Raw genomic sequence first — 23,524 nt, 5'->3', positions numbered from 1 at the left:
TCTTTTTCTTTCCTTCCTCCCTCCCTCCCTCCCTCCTGTCTTTCTTTCTTTCTTTCCTTCCTCCCTCCCTCTCTTCTTCCATTCACTCTTCCTTTTGCTTTCATTCCTCCCTCCCTCCCTCCTTTCTTTCCTTTCTTTCCATCCTTCCTCCCTCCCTCCTTTCTTTCTTTCTTCCTTCCTTCCTTCCTTACTTCCCTTCTTCCTTTCTTTCAATCTCTCTTTCTTTCTTCTACTAATTATTTCTTTCTACTTTTTCTCACTGTTATTCTGAGCCGGGTGGATGAAAGGCTCTTGGTGCTGCAGCCAGGAGTTAGTGCTGTGCCTCTGAAGTGGGAGAGCCAACTTCAGGACACGGGTCCACAAGAGACCTCCCAGCTCCACATAATATCAAGCAGCGAAAATCTCCCAGGGATCTCCATCTCAACACCAGCACCCAGCTTCAGTCAACGACCAGCAAGCTACAGTGCTGGTCACCCTATGCCAAGCAACTAGCAAGGCAGGAACACAACCCCACCCATTAGCAGAGAGGATACCTAAAAACATAATAAGGCCACAGGCACCCCAAAACACACCACCAGACGTGGACCTGTCCACCAGAAAGACAAGATCGAGCTTCAACCACCAGAACACAGGCATTAGTCCCCCCCACCAGGAAGCCTACACAACCTACTGAAACAACCTTAGCCACGGGGGACAGACACCAAAAACAACGGGAACTACGAATCTGCAGCCTGCAAAAAGGAGACCCCAAACACAGTAACATAAGCAAAATGAGAAAGCAGAAAAACACACAGCAGGTGAAGGAGCAAGATAAAAACCTACCAGACCTAACAAATGAAGAGGTAATAGGCAGTCTACCTGAAAAAGAATTCAGAATAATGATAGTAAAGCTGATCCAAGATTCTATTTCCCAGATCCAAAATCTTGGAAATAGAATAGACAATATGCAAGAAACAGTTAACAAGGACCTAGAAGAACTAAAGATGAATCAAGCATCGATTAAAAACACAATAAATGAAATGAAAAATACTCTAGATGGGATCAATAGCAGAATAACTGAGGCAGAAGAACGGATAAGTGAGGTGGAAGATAAAATAGTGGAAATAACTGATGCAGAGAAAAATAAAGAAAAAAGAATGAAAAGAACAGAGGACAGTCTCAGAGACCTCTGGGACAACATTAAACACACCAACATTCGAATTATAGGGGTTCCAGAAGAAGAAGAGAAAAAGAAAGGGACTGAGAAAATATTTGAAGAGATTATAGTTGAAAACTTCCCTAATATGGGAAAGGAAATAGTTAATCAAGTCCAGGAGGCACAGAGAGTCCCATACAGAATAAATCCAAGAAGAAATACGCCAAGACACATATTAATCAAACTGTCAAAAATTAAACACAAAGAAATCATATTAAAAGCAGCAAGGGAAAAACAACAAATAACACACAAGGGAATCCCCATCAGGTTAACAGCTGATCTCTCAGCAGAAACTCTACAAGCCAGAAGGGAGTGGCAGGACATAATTAAAGTGATGAAGGAGAGAAACCTGCAACCAAGATTACTCTACCCAGCAAGGATCTCATTCAGATTTGATGGAGAAATTAAAACGTTTACAGACAAGCAAAAGCTGAGAGAGTTCAGCACCACCAAACCAGCTTTACAACAAATGCTAAAGGAACTTCTCTAGGCAAGAAACACAACAGAAGGACTATACCTACAATAACGAACCCAAAGCCATTAAGGAAATGGGAATAGGAACATACATATCAATAATTACCTTAAATGTAAATGGACTAAATGCTCCCACCAAAAGACACAGAGTGGCTGAATGGATACAAAAACAAGACCCATATATATGCTGTCTACAAGAGACCCACTTCAGACCTAGAGACACATACAGATTGAAAGTAAGGGGATGGAAAAAGATATTCCATGCAAATGGAAATCAAAAGAAAGCTGGAGTAGCAATTCTTATATCAGACAAAATAGACTTTAAAATAAAGACTATTAGAAGAGACAAAGAAGGACACTACATAACGATAAAGGGATCGATCCAAGAAGAAGATATAACAATTGTAAATATTTATGCACTCAACATAGGAGCACCTCAATACATAAGGCAAATACTAACAGCCATAAAAGGGGAAATCGACAGTAACACAATCATAGTAGGGGACTTTAACACCCCACTTTCACCAATGGACAGATCATCCAAAATGAAAATAAATAAGGAAACACAAGCTTTAAATGATACATTAAACAAGATGGACTTAATTGATATTTATAGGACATTCCACCCAAAAACAACAGAATACACATTTTTCTCAAGTGCTCATGGAACATTCTCCAGGATAGATCATATCTTGGGTCACAAATCAAGCCTTGGTAAATTTAAGAAAATTGAAATTGTATCAAGTATCTTTTCCGACCACAATGCTATGAGACTAGACATCAATTACAGGAAAAGATCTGTAAAAAATACAAACACATGGAGGCTAAACAATACACTACTCAATAATGAAGTGATCACTGAAGAAATCAAAGAGGAAATTAAGAAATACTTAGAAACAAATGACAATGGAGACACGACGACCCAAAACCTATGGGACGCAGCAAAAGCAGTTCTAAGGGGGAAGTTTATAGCAATACAATCCCACCTTAAGAAACAGGAAACATTTCAAGTAAACAACCTGACCCTGCACCTAAAGCAATTAGAGAAAGAAGAACAAAAAACCCCCAAAGTTAGCAGAAGGAAAGAAATCATAAAGATCAGATCAGAAATAAATGAAAAAGAAATGAAGGAAACAATAGCAAAGATCAACCAAACTAAAAGCTGGTTCTTTGAGAAGATAAACAAAATTGACAAACCATTAGCCAGACTCATCAAGAAAAGAAGGGAGAAGACTCAAATCAGTAGAATTAGAAATGAAAAAGCAGAAGTAACAACTGACACTGCAGAAATACAAAAGATCATGAGAGATTACTATAAGCAACTCTATGCCAATAAAATGGACAACCTGGAAGAAATGGACAAATTCTTAGAAATGCACAACCTACCAAGACTGACTCAGGAAGAAATAGAAAATATGAATAGACCAATCACAAGCACTGAAATTGAAACTGTGATTAAAAATCTTCCATCAAACAAAAGCCCAGGACCAGATGGCTTCACAGGCGAATTCTATCAAACATTTAGAGAAGAGCTAACACCCATCCTTCTCAAACTCTTCCAAACAATATCAGAGGAAGGAACACTCCCAAACTCATTCTACGAGGCCACCATCACCTTGATACCAAAACCAGGCAAGGATGTCACAAAGAAAGAAAACTACAGGCCAATATCACTGATGAACATAGATGCAAAAATCCTCAACAAAATACTAGCAAACAGAATCCAACAGCACATTAAAAGGATCATACACCATGATCAAGTGGGGTTTATTCCAGGAATGCAAGGATTCTTCAATATACGCAAATCAATCAATGTGATACACCATATTAACAAGTTGAAGGAGAAAAACCATATGATCATCTCAATAGATGCAGAGAAAGCTTTCGACAAAATTCAACACCCATTTATGATAAAAACCCTTCAGAAAGTAGGCATAGAGGGAACTTTCCTCAACATAATAAAGGCCATATATGACAAACCCACAGCCAACATTGTCCTCAATGGTGAAAAACTGAAACCATTTCCACTAAGATCAGGAACAAGACAAGGCTGCCCACTCTCACCACTCTTATTCAACATAGTTTTGGAAGTTTTAGCCACAGCAATCAGAGAAGAAAAGGAAATAAAAGGAATCCAAATTGGAAAAGAAGAAGTAAAGCTGTCACTGTTTGCAGATGACATGATACTATACATAGAGAATCCTAAAGATGCTACCGAAAAACTACTAGAGCTAATCAATGAATTTGGTAAAGTAGCAGGATACAAAATTAATGCACAGAAATCTCTGGCATTCCTGTACACTAATGATGAAAAATCTGAAAATGAAATCAAGAAAACACTCCCATTTACCATTGCAACAAAAAGAATAAAATATCTAGGAATAAACCTACCTAAGGAGACAAAAGACCTGTATGCAGAAAACTATAAGACACTGATGAAAGAAATTAAAGATGATATAAATAGATGGAGAGATATACCATGCTCCTGGATTGGAAGAATCAATATTGTGAAAATGACTCTACTACCCAAAGCAATCTACAGATTCAATGCAATCCCTATCAAACTACCACTGGCATTTTTCACAGAAGTAGAACAAAAAATTTCAAAATTTGTTTGGAAAAACAAAAGACCCCGAATAGCCAAAGCAATCTTGAGAACGAAAAACGGAGCTGGAGGAATCAGGCTGCCTGACTTCAGACTATACTACAAAGCTACAGTAATTAAGACAGTGTGGTACTGGCATAAAAACAGAAAGATAGATCAGTGGATCAGGATAGAAAGCCCAGAGATAAACCCACGCACATATGGCCAACTTATCTTTGATAAAGGAGGCAGGAATGTACAGTGGAGAAAGGACAGCCTCTTCAATAAGTGGTGCTGGGAAAACTGGACAGGGACATGTAAAAGTATGAGATTAGATCATTCCCTAACACCATACACAAAAATAAGCTCAAAATGGATTAAAGACCTAAATGTAAGGCCAGAAACTATCAAACTCTTAGAGGAAAACATAGGTAGAACACTCTATGACATAAATCACAGCAAGATCCTTTTGGACCCACCTCCTAGAGAAATGGAAATAAAAACAAAGATAAACAAATGGGACCTAATGAAGCTTCAAAGCTTTTGCACAGCAAAGGAAACCATAAACAAGACCAAAAGACAACCCTCAGAATGGGAGAAAATATTTGCAAATGAAGCAACTGACAAAGGATTAATCTCCAAAATTTATAAACAGCTCATGCAGCTCAATAGCAAAAAAACAAACAACCCAATCCAAAAATGGGCAGAAGACTTAAATAGGCATTTCTCCAAAGAAGATATACAGACTGCCAACAAACACATGAAAGAATGCTCAACATCATTAATCATTAGAGAAATGCAAATCAAAACTACAATGAGATATCATCTCACACCAGTCAGAATGGCCATCATCAAGAAATCTAGAAACAATAAATGCTGGAGAGGGTGTGGAGAAAAGGGAACACTCTTGCACTGCTGGTGGGAATGTGAATTGGTACAGCCACTATGGAGAACAGTGTGGAGGTTCCTTAAAAAACTAAAAATAGAACTACCATATGACCCAGCAATCCCACTACTAGGCATATACCCTGAGAAAACCATAATTCAAAAAGAGACATGTACCAAAATGTTCATTGCAGCTCTATTCACAATAGCCCGGAGCTGGAAACAACCTAAGTGTCCATCATCGGATGAATGGATAAAGAAGATGTGGCACATATATACAATGGAATATTACTCAGCCATAAAAAGAAACGAAACTGAGCTATTTGTAATGAGGTGGATAGACCTAGAGTCTGTCATACAGAGTGAAGTAAGTCAGAAAGAGAAAGACAAATACCGTATGCTAACACATATATATGGAATTAAAAAAAAAAAAAATGTCATGAAGAACCTAGGGGTAAAACGGGAATAAAGACACAGACCTACTTGAGAATGGACTTGAGGATATGGGGAAGGGGAAGGGTAAGCTGTGACAAAGGGAAAGAGAGGCATGGACATATATACACTACCAAACGTAAGGTAGATAGATAGTGGGAAGCAGCCGCAGAGCACAGGGAGATCAGCTCGGTGCTTTGTGACCGCCTGGAGGGGTGGGATGGGGAGGGTGGGAGGGAGGGAGATGCATGAGGGAGGGGATGTGGGAACAGATGTATATGTATGACTGATTCACTTTGTTATAAAGCAGAAACTAAAAAAAAAAAAAAAAAAAAAAAGATAAGGCTCACTCACAATCCCAGATTCAAGAATAAACAAAGTTAGTTAACAATTTGGTATTATTTTTCAATATTTTTCCCACGCACATTTATTTTTGAGTGAGCTCTTCTAAACTGTGGTTGCATCATTAGTATTCTGCTTCATTTATGCACCAGTGTTATTAATATCTTTCTACATCATTAAATATTTTTCTAAACCCAACCTTGATAACTGTATGAATATTCAGTTGTTTAGTTTATTCCATAACTTCTTTAAGGTTTCCCACAGGTAAAAATAGGTATAAAAGTAGAGTTTATGAGTTTATATAAGTAACAAACAAAACAGTGCCTTGTTTGTAGTAAGCACTATAAGTGCTAAGTATTCTATGGCCTAGTAGCAGAACTGATTATTTCCTTAGGATAAATTTCTGTTAATAAGCCACTGGATTAAAGAACTTGTACATTTTTAATGCTTTGTTACTCATCAATAGCCTCTTTTGTCATAATAGACAGCCTCAGTACAAATATTCAAGGACAGAAACAATACTTGCAACAGTTAAACCCTCAGCCTCATGTCAGATAGTGTCCAGTGACTACAGCAAAGGAAAAATTTAATAAACAAAAGGAGACAAGGAAGATTTTCAACCAAAATTTCATACATTCTATTTATACTTGCTACTATAATTCTGTTCATCCCAACACCACTGTAAACTCACCACTGAATTAAGCTATTTTCCAATGTTTCTTTTCTCTGAATTACTTTATCCAGAACATCAGTAGTGGGCTGAAAAGTAGAAGCAACTGGCGGAAACGGAGGGCCATTATATTTTGTAGAAACAACTTTAACACTTCTGTTAAACTCCAGAATTGGTTCAGAGTATTCCAGAATTTCATCACATTTTTCCCCTTCCTGGTAATAATAAAAACAAAACTATTATATTCATGTATCTGTTCAACACTTACTGAGTGCCAAGTAGAGACAACTTAGGTAGGTGAATTAACCAACACTTCTAAATTAATCAATAGCATTTTCTAATTGGTGGTATCACATTATTTATAGTATACACACTTGTCATATAAATCACACTGAAGAAATTATGAAGAAGTAAGAAATTACTTAATTACACAATTATATTGTGTTTTTAAAGCCCAATATTCAGGGACTTCCCTGGTGGTCCAGCAGCTAAGACTCCACGCTCCCAGTGCAGGGGGCCTGGGTTTCAACCCTGGTCAGGGAACTAGATCCCACATGCCGCAACTAAAAATCCTGCATGCCACAACTAAAAGATACCGCACATCACAATGAAGGTCCCACGTACCACAACTAAGACCTGGTGCAGCCAAATAAATAAATAAATATTTTAAAATATATATATTCATTTTAAACAATCATAAAACAAACTAGAAAACTTGGTTATTCCTACATAAAACATTATTAACATTTCCCTCTATAAATTTATTATCATAGTAAAACTAACACTTCCAAATATTACTGCTTACTCTTACAGAACATATAATTTACATTTAAATATGCAGTTAGGTCATCTTACACATTATTTGTACCATCACATCATGATCAAAAGAGTTACTTCTGGAATTTTAAAACTTTTTATTATGAAAAATATACATGTTTAAAAGTGAACAAAATAGTGCTCATGTACTATATCTGTTATATATAAATAATAAGAATCCCACTTACCTGTTCCCCAGCTTTAACAATTATCAACTCATAATGAACTCTGTGTCATCTATACTTCCCCCATCCACTTTCCCCTTTGCACACCATTTTGAAGTAAACCACAGATACCATATCATTTTACCTGTAAATAATGCAATATGTATCTCAAAAAAAGTTAGGGCTCTTTAAAAAATATAACTCAATAATATTGTCCCATTGAAAAATGAAGTCCACAGCTATTAAGTGGCAGAGCAAGGATAGAAACACTTGTCTTTGAAGTCCAAATTCTTTGCTATTTCTACAATGTTCCTTTCACTTATATATTGAACAGTTGTCTAATGTCTTTGCTATATTCTTACCTTCAAAACATTCATGTCGAGCTCACATGAGAAGACACACTGGTGAGCAAGTAACATTAATGTAGTGCATATCTCTTAATGTTTAAAATAGGATTTTTTTTTTTTGCGGTACGCGGGCCCCTCACTGTTATGGCCTCTCCCGTTGCGGAGCACAGGCTCCAGACGCGTAGGCTCAGCAGCCATGGCTCACGGGCCCAGCCGCCCCGCGGCATGTGGGATCTTCCCAGACCGAGGCACAAACCCGTGTCCCCTGCATCGGCAGGCGGACTCTCAACCACTGCGCCACCAGGGAAGCCCTAAAATAGGATTTTATTTTATGATTGACAAAACTAGTCTTGGTTCTGAAAGTCTAAGAAATATGAACAAATGTCTTCTTTAAAGTACATTGACACATCATTATTCAAGTAGTCTCTATGTTCTATGATCTTTTCTCCCATCCTTTATATTTTACTTCCAGCTACTTTTCCCCTCCTTCTATTTAACCATTTCTATCATTTCTATATCTCTTCCTGCTATATGGGCTCTTCCCTTGGATTTTAGACCCCTCACAACTTTTTTCCTCAATATGAACTAACTGGCGAACTTGCCAATAATCCAGAAATGAAAACAGACAAATGTAATAGAATGAAGAAAGGACAGACTGGAGAGAGGGAAACCAAAGGAAACGAAAAGAAGGAAGTAGGAAGCAGGAGAGAGGAGATGCAGGTGGGAAACAGCTAACAATCATTAAGTTTCATGGAGGTAGCTAGGTGATATAGAAGATAATACTGTATTATAGAATAACAACCTTACAATTTTAAAACAAAAATATATTTAACTGCAAAGTAAAAGGAAGTTTCTCAAAGCTCTATTACATAATACTGATGGTCAAAAGATATTCAACCATCAGAAACAAGGCAAGGATGTTCCCTCTCACCACTCCTTTTCAACATTGTACTAGAAGTCCTTGCTAATATAATTAGACAAGAAAAGAAAATTAAAGGTATACAGATTGAGAAGGAAGAAATAAAACTATCTTTGCACATGACATGATCATCTATGTAGAAAAGCTGAAAAAGTCAACAAAAAGACTCCTGGAATTAATTAGCAATTATGGCAAATTTGTAGGATACAAGGTTAACATACAAAAGTCCATCACTTTCCTATATGCCAACAATGAACAAGCAGCATTTGAAATTAAAAACACAATACCATTTACATTAGCACACCCCCCCAAATGAAATACTTAGGTATAAATCTAACAAAACAAGTACAAGATCTATATGAGGGCAACTACGTAATTCTAATGAATGAAATCAAGAACTAGATAAGTGGAGAGATATTCCACGTTCATGGAGAGGAAGACTCAATAACGTTAAGATGTCAGTTCTTCCCAAATTGATCTATAGAGTCAATGTAATTCCAATAAAAATCTCAACAAGTTATTGTGGAGATATCAACAAACTTACTCAAAAAGTTATATGAAGAGGCAAAAGACCCAGAATAGCTAATATGATATTGAAGGAGAAGTACAAAGTTGGAGGACTGACAGTATCCAACTTGAAGACTTACAATAATCAAGACAGTGTGGTACTGGTGAAAGAACAGACAAATAAATCAATGGAACACAATAAAGAACCCAGAAATAGATCCACATAAATATAGTCAACTGATCTTTGGCAAAGGAGCAAAGGCAATACAATGGAGCAAAGATAATCTTTTCAACAAATGGTGCTGGAACAAATGGACATTCACAGGCAAAAAAAAAAAAAAAATTGACACAGAGATTACACCCTTCACAAAAATTAACTCAAAATGGATTACAGGGCTTCCCTGGTGGCACAGTGGTTGAGAGTCCACCTGTCGATGCAGGGGACACGGGTTCGTGCCCGGGTCCAGGAAGATCCCACATGCCGCAGAGCGGCTGGGCCCGTGAGCCATGGCCACTGAGCCTGCGCATCCAGAGCCTGTGCTCCGCAATGGGAGAGGCCACAACAGTGAGAGGTCCACGTACCACAAAAAAAAAAAAAAAAAAAATGGATTACAGACCTAAATGTAAAATGCTAAACTATAAAACTCCTAGAGATAACATAGGAGAAAACATAGATGACTGTGGGTATGGCAATGACTTTTTAAATTTAAGACCAAAGGGACAACCCATGAAAGAACTAATTGATAAGCTGGACTTCATTCAAATTAAAAACTTTTGCTCTGTGAAAACGAATGTCAAGAGAATTAGAAGATAAGCTACAGACTGGGAGAAAATATTTGCAAAAGACACATTCTGATAAAAACTGTTATCCAAAATATACCAAAAAACCGTCTTAAAACTCAATAATAAGAAAACAACCCAATTTTCAAAATGGGCCAAAGACCTTAATGGACACCTCACCAAAGGTGATGTACCAATGGCAAACAAGCATTTGAAAAGATGCTCCACATCATATATCAGCAAAATGTGAATTTTTTGATTAATTTTTATTCGAGTATAGTTGATTTACAATGTTGTGCTAGTTTCTACTGTACAGCAAAGTGAATCAGTTATACTTATACATATATCCACTCTTTTTTAGATTCTATTTCCATACAGGTCATTACAGAGTATTGAGTAGAGTTCCTTGTGCTATACAGTTGGTTCTTATTACTTATGTATTTTATATATAGTAGTGTGTATATGTTAATCCCAATCTCCCCATTTATCCCTCCCTGCTCTTTCCCCCCTTGGTAACCGTAAGTTTGTTTTCTACATCTGTGACTCTATTTCTGTTTTGTAAATAGTTTCATTTGTATCATTTTTTTAGATTCCACATATAAGCAATATCATACGATATTTGTCTTTGTCTGATTTCACTCAGTATGAGAATCTCTAGGTCCACCCGTGTTGCTGCAAATGGCATTATTTTGTTCTTTTTTATGGCTGAGTAATATTCCATTGTATATATGTACTACATCTTCTTTATCCATTCCTCCATTGATGGACATTTAGGTTACTTCCGTGTCCTGGCTGTTGTAAATAGTGCTGCAATGAACACGGGGTACATGTATCTTTTTGAATTGTGGTTTTCTCCAGATATATGCCCAGGAGTGAGATTACTGGATCATATGTTAGCTCTATTTTCAGTTTTTTAAGGAAACTCCATAATGTTCTTCATAGTAGCTGTACCAATTTACATTCCCACCAACACTGTAGGAGGGTTCCCTTTTCTCCACAACCTCTCCAGCATTTATTGTTTGTAGATTTTTTGATGATGGCCATTCTGACCAGTGTGAGGTGATACCTCATTGTAGTTTTGATTTGCATTTCTCTAATAATTAGTGACATTGAGCGTCTTTTCATGTGCCTGTTGGCCATCTGTATGTCTTCTTTGGAGAAATATCTATTTAGATCTTCCACCCATTTTTTGATTGAGCTGTTTGTTTTTTTGATATTGAGCTATGTGAGTTATTTGTACATTTTGGAGATTACTCCCTTGCCAGTCACTTCATTTGCAAATACTTTCTCCCACTCTGTGGGTTGTCTTTTCGTTTTGTTTATGGTTTCCTTTGCTGTGCAAAAGCTTTTAAGTTTCATTAGGTCCCATTTCCTTATTTTTGTTTTTATTTTCATTACTCTAGGAGGGGGATCAAAAAAGATCTTGCTGCAATTTATGTCAGAGAGCATTCTGTGTTTTTCTCTAAGATTTTTATAGTCCCTGGTCTTACATTTAGGTCTTTGACCCATTTTGAGTTTATTTTTGTGTATGGTGTTAGGGAATCTTCTAATTTCATTCTTTTACATGTAGCTGTCCAGTTTTTGCAGCACCACTTATTGAAGAGACTGTCTTTTCTCCACTGTATGTTCTTGACTCCTTTGTCATAGATTAGGTAACCATAGGTGTGTGGGTTTATCTCTGGACTTTCTATCCTGTTCCATTGAGCTATATTTCTGTTTTTGTGCCAGTACAATACTGTTTTGATTACTATAGCTTTATAGTATAGTATGAAGTCAGGGAGCCTGATTACTCCAGCTCCGTTTTTCTTTCTCAAGGTTGCTTTGCCTATTCGGGGTCTTTTGTGTTTCCATACAAATTGTGAAATTTTTTGTTCTAATTCTGTGAAAAATGCTATTGGTAATTTGATAGGGATTGCACTGAATCTGTAGATTACTTTGGGTAGGATAGTCATTTTAACAATATTGATTCTTCCAATTCAAGAACATGGTATATCTCTCCATCTGTTTGTCTCGTTTTTGATTTCTTTCATCAGCATCTTATAGCTTTCTGAGTACAGGTCTTTTGCCTCCTAAGTAGGTTTATTCTTAGGTATTTCATTCTTTCTGATGCACTGGTAAATGGGATTGTTTCCTTAATTTCTCTTTCTGATCTTTCATTGTTAGTGTATAGGAATCCAAGAGATTTCGGTGTATTAATTTTGTACCCTGCAACTTTACCAAATTCATTGATGAGCTCTAGTAGTTTTCTTTTTTTTAATTAATTACTTTATTTATTTATTTATTATTTATTTTTGGCTGCATTGGGTCTTCGTTGCTGCATGCAGGCTTTCTCTAGTTGCGGCAAGTGGGGGCTACTCTTTGTTGCAGTGCGTGGGCTTCTCATTGCGGTGGCTTCTCTTGTTGCAGAGCACAGGCTCTAGGCACGTGGGCTTCAGTAGTTGTGTCATGTGGGCTCAGTAGTTGTGGCTCACGGGCTCTAGAGTGCAGGCTCAGTAGTTGTGGCGCATGGGCTTCGTTGCTCCGTGGCATGTGGGATCTTCCCGAACCAGGGCTCGAATCTGTGTCCCCTGCATTGGCAAGCAGATTCTCAACCACTGTGTCACCAGGGAAGTCCCTCTAATAGTTTTCTGGTAGCATCTTTAAGATTTTTACAGATAGTATCATGTCATCTGCAAACAGTAACAGTTTTACTTCTTCTTTTCCAACTTGGATCCTTTTACTTCTTTTTCTTCTCTGACTGCCATGGCTAGGACTTCCAAAACTATGCTGAATAAAACTGGAGAGAGTGGATATCTTTGTCTTGTTCCTGATCTTAGAGGAAATGCTTTCAGTTTTTCACTGTTGAGAATGATGCTTGCTGTGGGCTTGTTGTATATGGCCTTTATCATGTTGAGGTAGAGAAATGTAGATTAAAACAACAATAAGATACCATTACACACCTATTAGAATGGCCAAACTCTGGAATGCTGACAACACCAAATGCTGGCAAGGATATGAAACAGCAGAAACTATCATTCATTGCTGGTGAGAATGCAAAATGGTACAGCAACTTTGGAAGACAGTTCAGCGGTTTCTTACAAATCTAAAGATACTTTTACCATATAAGTCAGCAATTGTGCTCCTTGATATTTACTCAAAAGAGTTAAAAACTTATGTCCACAGAAAAAAACAGATGTTTGGTTTTGTTTTGTTTTCATTTGTTTGGTTTTTTTTGGCTGCACAGCGTGGCTTGTGGGATCTTACTTCTCCGACCAGGGACTGAACCCGGGCTCCTGACAGTGAAAGCACAGTACCCTAACCACTGGACCACCAGGGAATTCCCTCAGATTTTTATAGCAGCTTTATTCATAATTACCAAAACTTGTAAACAACCAAAATGTCGTTTAGTAGGTGAATGGATAAATAAACTGTGGTCCATCCAGACAATGGAATATTATTTAGTGCTAAAAAGAAATGAGCTATCAAGCCATGAAAAGATATGGAAGAAACTTAAGTGCATTTTACTAAGTGAAAGAAGCCAATCTGAGAAAGCTGCATACTGTATGACTCCAACTAGACTGCATTCTGGAAAAGACAAAACTATGAAGACAGTAAGAGGATCAGTGGTTGCCAGGGACTGGGGTGGGTAGGGGGGACAGATGAATAGTCAGAACAGAGAGGATTTTAGGGCAGAGAAAATACTCTGTATAATAGCATAATGATGAACACATTTTTCCAAATCCATAGAATGTACAACATACAGAGGGAACCCTGAGGTCATCCCTGGACTTTGAGTGATTTTGATGTGTCAGTTTTAACAAGTCAAAATTGTTGGGGTATGTTGATAATGCGGGAGACCATGCATGTGTGGGGATAGGGAACATACAGAAAATTTCTGTACCTTCCTCTCAATTTTGCTGTGAACCTAAACTGCTGTAAAAATAATAAAGTCTTTAAAAAAAAGATAATCAAATCATGTAAAAAATGCTAGTAGAAAAATAAATTCACATGATTGCTAATAAGCTTTGTTACCTTTATGATATCGATTACTTCATCGAAGTTAGTTCCTGGAAACTTCACCTCTTCTTCATCTGACTTTGTAAATTCTGGAGTCTAAGAAAGCATTTTCAGAAAGTTTTGGTTGTGTTTAATGTCTTTTAAATTTATACCTAATTTATCATAATACCATAGCATAAGCTTATAATTACATGCCCTTATTTTTTATTTTGATATCCTGCTCAGACTTGATTTAACTAGTAAATGAAATCCAAGCTAGTCTCCAAGTCATCATTTCAATAGCTATAAAAAACTAGGTATCAGTTTTTCTATCAAGGACTCTACCAACAATGCAACTTAAGTCAATTGATCAAGTTGATATAATTGTGATTTCTCTCCTAGAATTAAGATAAAGAAATGTGTTTGTATGTATAGATATATAAGTTTACACATATACAAACTCACAAAAAGACAGATACAGAATCAAATAATTTAGAAAGACAAACAAAATAATTATTTTACAAATTTAGCCTCTAGGCCTCACTATATATAATCTAGTCACCAAAAACCATAATAGACAATTCCTGAGAGCAGAATGATGAACAGTCCAAAAAATTATTTGTAATCATATATGTTTTAATAAACTTCTGGTTGAAAAAATTATTGATGAAAAATAAAATTAGGCACAAGAGCCATTCAGGGCCAGTTCTATTTTACTATTTCTGATTGTGAAAAATTGATGTTCTTCCTCTCCTTAAAACTGTATCCTCGGGCTTCCCTGGTGGCGCAGTGGTTGAGAGTCCGCCTGCCGATGCAGGGGACACGGGTTCGTGCCCCGGTCCGGGAGGATCCCACGTGCCGCGGGGCGGCTGGGCCCGTGAGCCATGGCCGCTGGGCCTGCGCGTCCGGAGCCTGTGCTCCGCGGCGGGAGAGGCCACAGCAGTGAGAGGCCCGCATACCGCAAAAAAAAAAAAAAAAAAAAAAACTGTATCCTCAATGAACGAATTTGCTTACAATAGATGAAACCTGGGAAAATGTTACAGTGCTATTTTGCTGTGTAGTAAAGTCATAATTTTGTCATTCAATCACAAGCAGCAAATAAATATTAGAAAGAAATGCATATTTTTGCATCGTGTCAATAGTATGACGACAAAGTAACATCCCAAAACATAAACTCCAATTGTCACTATAAAATTCACATTCAGGAGAACTATAATTTAATTCCCATTTAAATCAAGATTCTTCTTCAAAGAGACAGAAATTCTTCCTTCACATATGAGTCTTACAACTTAAGTTACCAAAAAGTTACACTAAGGGTTATCATTTTCAGAACATTTATAAATGTAAGGATATTAAACAAACTTTGTTTTTCGAGTTCATGAGCAACTTCAGGGACTTCCCTGGTGGAGCAGTGGTTAAGAATCTGCCTGCCAGTGCAGGGGACAACAGTTCGATCCTTGGTCCGGGAAGATCCCACATGCTGTGGAGCAACTAAGCCCGTGCACCACAACTACTGAGCCTGCGCTCTAGAGCCTGCGTGCCACAACTACTGAGCCCACGTGCCACAACTATTGAAGCCTAGAGCCCGCGCTCTGCAACGAGAAGCCACTGCAATGAGAAGCCTACGCACCACAATGAAGAGTAGCCCCCACTCGATGGAACTAGAGAAAGCCCATGCGCAGCAACAAAGACCCATGCAACCAAAAATAAATTAATTGATTAATTAAAAAAAAAGCAATTTCACATTTGTTTTGAATCTTTTCCTTAAAACCAAAATTATTAAAATAGATTATAATGGAAGACTTTGCATGGAATAACATTAGTTAAAAATCCATAGTCAGACATTGCTCAAAGATATAGAATACATTTCTGAACATACCTGTATCCAGGTTTTCAGAGGAGGAGGAGGAGATGCTTCTTTGGGACTAGACGGAGATAGACCAACATCAGCACTACCATTTGAAATGCTGTCAATATCTACATTGGGTAATACCTATAACAGAATACAACATCCAGCTTTCAGTTCATCATTTTGACTCAAATATTTGTGAATCTATGTATCAATAACATATTTAACTTTTTATTGCAAAGTCAATGGATAACAAATTTAAATATGAAAGCATATTTTACAAAATTTGGAAAATAAAAGGGAAACATAAAGAATCCTATTATCTTAAGACAACATTATTTTCACTATTCCCTTTATGTTTTTACTATCAACTTATGCATAGCTAAATTCTAAAACAGTTTCATTCCTGATTTTCCATTGTAATTAGGTCATAAACACCTTACTATACTTCCATATAGACTTCATAATAGTATTTTAAATGACTGTATAGTATTTCAAGAAAAAACATGCCTTATTTAATCATTTCCTGTTGGTAAACATTTAGGATATTCCTTATATATTCACTATTAGATAGATAGATAGATATCACTCCAAAAAACTTCATATATACATAGGGTTTTTTTCTCTGAACTTTGAATTATTTCATTATGCTAGATAGCCAGATATTAGGCTAACTTCTTGAGCCAAAAAGCATAAATATTTAAGATTCTTGGTAATTACTGCCAAAATGCAATGAAGAGCTCTATTTTCATCATCAAAAACATAACTAATTATGTTTTACCCAACCTTCACCCAAATTAGATAATAGAAGTGTTTCAGCAAGAACAGTTTTTAAATGGAGGTATATTATTGTTATTTTAATTTGCATTACCTTGGTAACTAGCAAGATTTAAATTACTCAATTTGACTGCTTATAACTTCCTCTTCTGTAGACTCTTATACATGTTCTTTGAATATTTCTGGATTTGCTCTTATGTTTTCTTATTAATTTATGGAGGTTTTTATATTTAAAAATTAAAACTTTCTATCATATTCCTTTCGTATGTTCTCACTGTATGTTGTTTTCCTTTTCATTTAGGAATCTTTTACATATATAAGTTTTAGATTTTATAGATTCAAATCTATTTTCTATCATAACTATCCTCTATATCCAGACTTAACTTCATTTTTGATAAGGACTACATGCAATTATCTTCTAATTCTTCTATGTTTTTATATCTTGTAGTTATACTTTAGCCTATTGCCTATTTGGAACTCACTTGCTACACAGTAAAAGTTTAGAGTCTAAAACCAATCTATTTTCCACACTGCTAACTAATTATAACATACATTATTTCATTTAAAATAATCTTATTTCCCACTGACTAATGAACTATCTATCACATGTTACAGTCTTTTTAAATAACCAAGGCTATTTCTGAAATAGGACCAGTATCAAAACACTTCAACTTTTCTAAACCTTTGTTCTTTCAAATGTCAAAATGATCCTAAAGTTCAAGTTTTAAAAAAATCATGGCTTTTATTTTTTTAATACAATTTCACTTAAATTATACATTAACTTAGGAAGAATTGTCATCTTGAATATTTAAGCTTCACATTATAAGTTCTCTCTCCATTCATTCAAGTCCTCTTATATATGTTTGTATAAAGATTAAAGTATTAATTATATAAGACAAACACATTAAGCCTTTTTAAAATTAATTATTACATACTATTGAATTGTTCCCTTTGGAATATCATCAAGTCACCTGGATATGAGTTATCAGCTTAGAAAAGGTAGCTTAAATCATGCAGAATGAGGATAGCAATATCACATTAATATCATAGTTTTAAAGAAGGAAAGACCCATCATGAAAGCACAGTTTTCATGAAGCAATATAATAGATTTTAAGTGCTAAAGTTAAGCCAAATATTTTTTTCCTTAAATTTTTCTGTTCATGCACACTGAATACCTGCACAGTAAGCTGAGGAGGATCCCTTTTTTCTGACTTCATTCCTACAACTGCTATGTTAGGTTTCTTTACTCCAGTTTCTGTTTTTCGAGATGATGGTGGAATAGAAGTAGTCACTGTTACAGGGTGTGGCTTGTTTACAATTACTCCAGCAGGTGGCATGGAATCACTATTACTTTGGGTTTGTCCTAAAAAATTTTGGGGGAAAAGGAGTCAACCATTTCAGAAGTAAAGAGAAAATTCTGATATAAAACCTAGATCTTTATGCCTAAATTCTCATAGGAGAGGAAAGCACTATCTGCAATCACCTTTTCCTCTATCATCACCACTGCCATCATACCCACATGTCATCCTTTTAGCAGCGACTAACATTAGGTGCTCATATGTACTAAACACTTCACATACACTATCTGATTTAAATAAGCTTATGGAGTATTAATATTATCCACATTTTACATTTGAGGGAGCAGAGGTTTAGAGACATAACTTAATTTTTCAAAGGTTATGATAGTAAGTGGCAAAGCCAAAACTAAAGTGTATTGCATTGTGTTGTATTATTTTTATTCTCAAATCTTCATAGAGCAGCAACAGACAAAAATAAAACCGACAACAAAATACTAGTGTTTGACTACCAATAAATAGCACGTAGGCCAACTATCTGCTAACTATCATAGCTGTCAAAATTTTGTTACCTTTCACTTCAAAAGTTCCATTTGTTTCCTAAATTTCAAAGTAAAGAGGGACAGTGTAGTGCATTCATTAAAAACACAGACTCTAAAGTCACACTGCCTGGGGTTTGAATCTTGGCTCCACTCTAGCTATGTGGCCTTTGACAAATTACTGAACTCTTCTGTGCCTCAGTTTCTTCATTTATAAAATTGGTACATTACCATGCGTTTTATACAGTGGATTAAATAAGTTAATATATATATAAAGTGCTTAGATATGTCCCTGGCACACAGTAAGAACTTTATAAGTATCAGCTATTATTTTAGTAGAAGACATGTTTGAACAGACAGCTACCAAGTTGACATGCTATTAACCCATAATATCAAAAATAAAAAATTCTCTTATGTTGAAAAATTCACATTTAAATAATTCATCAAAATTAAGAATCGCAGTGATATTGAAAGAATAAAATAGCTAACAAAATTTGAAGAGCTAGTGTGAGAACAAAAATTATTTGCTCAACTTTTACAATGATGGATCTGAGAGACCTCAAATAAGTTAATAACAAATTATTAGCTTAGAACACACAACTACATAATTTTTACTTCTCATGGCCTAGTCCAAAAGTATATAAAAGGTAATTCAAAGTACTTCTCCTAAGACATAATGATATTAAACCAATCAAAATCCTCAAGTTCTTTAATTATTATGAATGTCTATGACATGTCTAAACATTATTTTAATTTCATTTCATCTACAGAAATATACTATAAAATACCAAAAGAATGTTTCCTGTAATATAGCATCATTTCAGAGACTGCTACTACACAAAGTAAGACACATTCTGAGGCCCTACTCACAAATACAAACAACACATAAAGGAAAAGGTAGGTGACTACTATGTCAGTATCACTTTGTAATTTCTGCTGTTGCTGATTAGAATTCTAAAATTTACCCCATATATTTTGTTGTGTCTTACCTAAAAGAACTGCCATAGGAATTAGATGACCTTCCAGTGTACCTGAAAAAGTACGCATTTCCCGGCTTGGGCTGAACAAATACTGCTGCTCACCAGGAGACAGTGTAGTTATGGTATGTTGCAGTTTAGAATCTGTCTTTGTAGGTTTTGTTGCATAAAAGTCAGTTTGTGTTCTTATTGACTTTACTTTAGTGCCTATAATAATGACCAATGGCAGATATTTTAAAATATTGTTTGAACATCTACTATGCAGTCATCTACAAATATAGCAACCCTTCCTCACAGAAAGATCTCATTCTATATAATAAGGTTACAGGGCCCCAAAATATAAGTAAACCAGGGGTTGGCAAACTTTTTCTTAATTGGTCAGATAGTAAATATTTTAGCCTCATTGGCTGTGTGGTCTCAGTGGCAACATCTCAACTCTGCTGTTGTAGAATGAAAGCACTCGTTGGCAATACTTAAATGAATGAGAATAGCTATGTTCCAATAGAGCTTTATTTATAAAAATAGGCAGCTGACCTGCAGGTCATGGTTTTTCAACCTCTGAATAGAGGTAACAACTTGTGCAACTACTATGATAGAAAAGATACAATAACTAGAAAAAAATGTTGAATAAAGATTCAAAAGAATATTCAGAACGTATTACTTAACTCGTTAAGTTTTTTCCTATGAGTATAAGAAAGTTAATGATCATTTTTGGAATTGAAAATATTTTCATACTCTCATTATTCTGTATAACCAGGCTTTATCCTTTGAAATTACGTACAGATAATCAAATTCTATAATTATTAAAACCTTGCAGAATAACATTATACATTTTTAAATCACTATTTAGTAAACCTATATAGATATTAAATCCTGAATTCTTAAATAATTAGAAATTTTTCTGATTATCTGTCTCCCTGGAGAAGAACATAAATTTCTGTGGAACCTGGGAAAAGTGAAGAAAACTAAAAGTGTAAAGGAAAAGAAACTAAAATATTTTTTATTGATAAATAAATACCTGACATTTCTACATTTTTACTTTTAATATAAGAGCAGTTTTATAAATCTAGACTTTTAAATATAGTTTTATGATCCGAGGAAGAAATATTTTAGTACCACATCTATATTTTTTTTCATCATGTTCTCAAGTATTCATTCATTCAACTGAAGGAATATTTTTCTTGAATGTTTATTTATTTATTTTTGATAAATTTATTTATTTATTTTTGGCTGCGTTGGGTCTTTGTTGCTGCGTGTGGGCTTTCTCTAGTTGTGGCGAGTGGGGGCTACCCTTCGTCGTGGTGCATGGGCTTCTCGTTGCAGTGGCTTCTCTTGTTGCGGAGCATGGGCTCTAGGAGCATGGACTTCAGTAGTTGCAGCACACGGGCTCAGTAGTTGTGGTGCATGGGCTTAGTTGCTCCATGGCATGTGGGATCTTCCTGGAACAGGGAACGAACTCATGTCCCCCTGCGTTGGCAGGCGGATTCTTAACCACTGTGCCACCAGGGAAGTCCTCCAGTTTAAGAGGATTAAGACAATATCTTACTCTTTGTGGCCTTCACAATACCTAGTATAATAATGATGGACAGATAAAGGTATTTGTAAAAAACTTTTTAATTGAACCCTAGTTAGACCTAAGGTAGGTTTTCTTTTTCTTTTTCTTAGTTTCCACCCAGTTCTGTTTAGTCTGAAAGGGATGATGTTGCTTATTTCTTACTATAATACAATAGATTAGTTTGAATTCTGGGCTTCCAGGCAACCACCTCAGAGAAGACTGCCGTTTAATTTACTTGCTACAAACAAATGGTTCTTCAGTGGAGGGGGCCTCTGCGGTGGTACTGATACCTCTGCTTCCATGTTTGTACTGTAGGTGCCATATAGAATCTGAACGGTGCCTAGCAGTAACTTCTCTCACTGCTAACGCTCAGAAACTTAAAGGCAGAGGGGGAAGTGAATGTAGATAGTGTCTAATAGTAACATCATAGTAAGCACTTTTAATGCTTTTAAAGATTTAAAAAATGTATTTAAAGATTTTTTAGAAACAATATCAAAGTCAGATGTACACGGGCTTAGTTGCTTAGTTGCTCCACGGCATGTGGGATCTTCCCGGACCAGGGTTTGAACCCATGTCCCCTGCACTGGCAGCTGGATTCTTAACCACGGCACCACCAGGGAAGCCCCTTGAATGTTTATTTAAAATATTATTTTTTCAGCATTTAGAATGTGTTTGGCATCATTCCAGACACAGGGACTACAAGTACTGAATAAACCAACTGTATTCATGTAGCTTACACTCTAGTAAGGAAAAAAATTGATAAACAAATAAAAGTATAATGTCAGATGGTGAAAAGTGCTATGAGGAACAAGAGGCAGAGCAAGGGAATGGAGAGGGTTAGATGATAATATTTTGGATAGGATGGTCAACATAGACCTCTCTGAGGAGCTAACAGCTAAGAGCAGAGATTGAAAGAACTGAGTGAGCCATGCAAGGGTCTGCGGGAAAAGCCCTCCAGGCAGAGGGAATAACAGGCACCAAGGCCCCAGGAGGAGCCTGGGTCCATAGGTTCTCAATCACTTCTACCATCAAAAGGGTTACTTCATAAAGTGATTTTTGGATTTAAAAGTATTTTAAAACCTTAACTTATTTTTTGCAAAGGCTTTCCAAACCCCAAATATAAGTTAATAGCAAGCTCTAAGAAACAAGGAAACATTAGGGTAAATATCATCCACAAGCCTAGTAAAATAAAATCTATAGGATTTCTAGATAAACTGACACCCTATATGATCAACTAACTTTTGGAAAGGAAAGGAAGGAAAAATAAAGCAACCGCCACAGCTCCAACTTCCAGAAAGGATCAGAAAGGAAAATGAGCTGGGATCCACGAGTGACGGCATGTTGTAAAAGTGCCTTACAGACTGCTAAAGCACAAGTTGAGAAACTTCAAAATGTAACCAAGGTCAACGGACTCAATATTTAACTAAGAGTTATATGTAAATATACTAGTGAAATGGTAGGTGTGAGTCAAAACATATAGTGATAAATAAAGATATTTTTAGTTGTGTACTAAAGTAACAAAAAATTTTTTCCCCTTTGCTAACTAAGGCTCTCTGAGGACAAACCAAACTGCAAAAGTGCCCATAAGCACTTTTATGATAATGTACAGCATATGGCTTATCTTTCTGTTCATAAAGAATGTGATGGAGTAAGCTTTGCAAGGAAATGTCTACGTTCCCTAGATTATAATTTAAATTGCTTAAAAGTCATCATCTCAAAAATTTTTATCATGCTTTATCTGAAGATACCATCTAATCCTATTTTTTCCCCACTGATCCTATCTTGAATCTGGTCTATTTTTCCCTACTTTCCTAAAAGGAAATGTTTCCATCCCTAAGCATTACATAATTTGAACAGTATTTATAAGTAATAAAAAGCAAAAATTAAACTTTACATATTAAACCAATACCACAAAAAATGAGTTTTATCACCAAAAAATGAGGTTCCTTACCTTTAACTCGTTCTATTACTTTTGGTCTCTGTGGTCTGGACTTAGGAGATGGAGAATTAAATCTGAGATATGGTCCTTTTTTAAGAGTGCTGCGATGACCCTGATAAACTGGTTTTCCATAGATTTGTAACATATAATCCTTGTCTTGTACCACTGTGGTTGCTTTCAAAAACCCCTAAGTATACAAAGTTATTCAACTCACCAGCAAAATAGTCATCAAACACTCATCTCATTTTTCTAAAAACTCCTTTTGCCAGCTTAAGTACTATATTAAGAATGATCAGGTCAGGAAAGTCCTCTATGTTGAATGGCTCTTAAATTCTGGAGATAGTTCTCAAACTACAGTTGTTAAGTTTTCCAAAGCATGAAAATTAAATACAAAAATCATCCACCCAAAAAACATGAAGGTTCTTACACTACTAAGCATATTTTCAGCACCAAAAAGTAAGTTTAAACACATTTTACATATGAAAGTAATAACTGTCAAGTAC

At 35.9% G+C, this 23,524-nt stretch overlaps 1 protein-coding gene across 5 annotated transcripts in view; it reads right to left on the bottom strand.

The window, feature by feature from the left end:
• Positions 1 to 23,524, bottom strand: part of KIAA0586 — a gene marked incomplete at its 5' end in the record, with an annotated part of 114,289 nt that overhangs the window by 65,337 nt on the left and 25,428 nt on the right. For all 5 annotated transcript variants that reach the window (XM_079699607.1, XM_079699603.1, XM_079699604.1 and 2 more), the window contains 6 exons: positions 6,604 to 6,797; positions 14,127 to 14,207; positions 15,970 to 16,083; positions 17,892 to 18,079; positions 19,540 to 19,734; positions 23,034 to 23,208. In XM_079699607.1, coding sequence (XP_079555733.1) covers positions 6,604 to 6,797; positions 14,127 to 14,207; positions 15,970 to 16,083; positions 17,892 to 18,079; positions 19,540 to 19,734; positions 23,034 to 23,208 — 947 coding nt within the window. The remainder of the gene's footprint in view (positions 1 to 6,603; positions 6,798 to 14,126; positions 14,208 to 15,969; positions 16,084 to 17,891; positions 18,080 to 19,539; positions 19,735 to 23,033; positions 23,209 to 23,524) is intronic.

This window comes from Hyperoodon ampullatus (genome assembly GCF_949752795.1).
Source record: "Hyperoodon ampullatus genome assembly, chromosome: 3".
Lineage (NCBI taxonomy): Eukaryota > Metazoa > Chordata > Mammalia > Artiodactyla > Ziphiidae > Hyperoodon > Hyperoodon ampullatus.
Note: the sequence above shows the minus strand (reverse complement) of the source record. Positions and strands in the feature narration are given on the sequence as shown.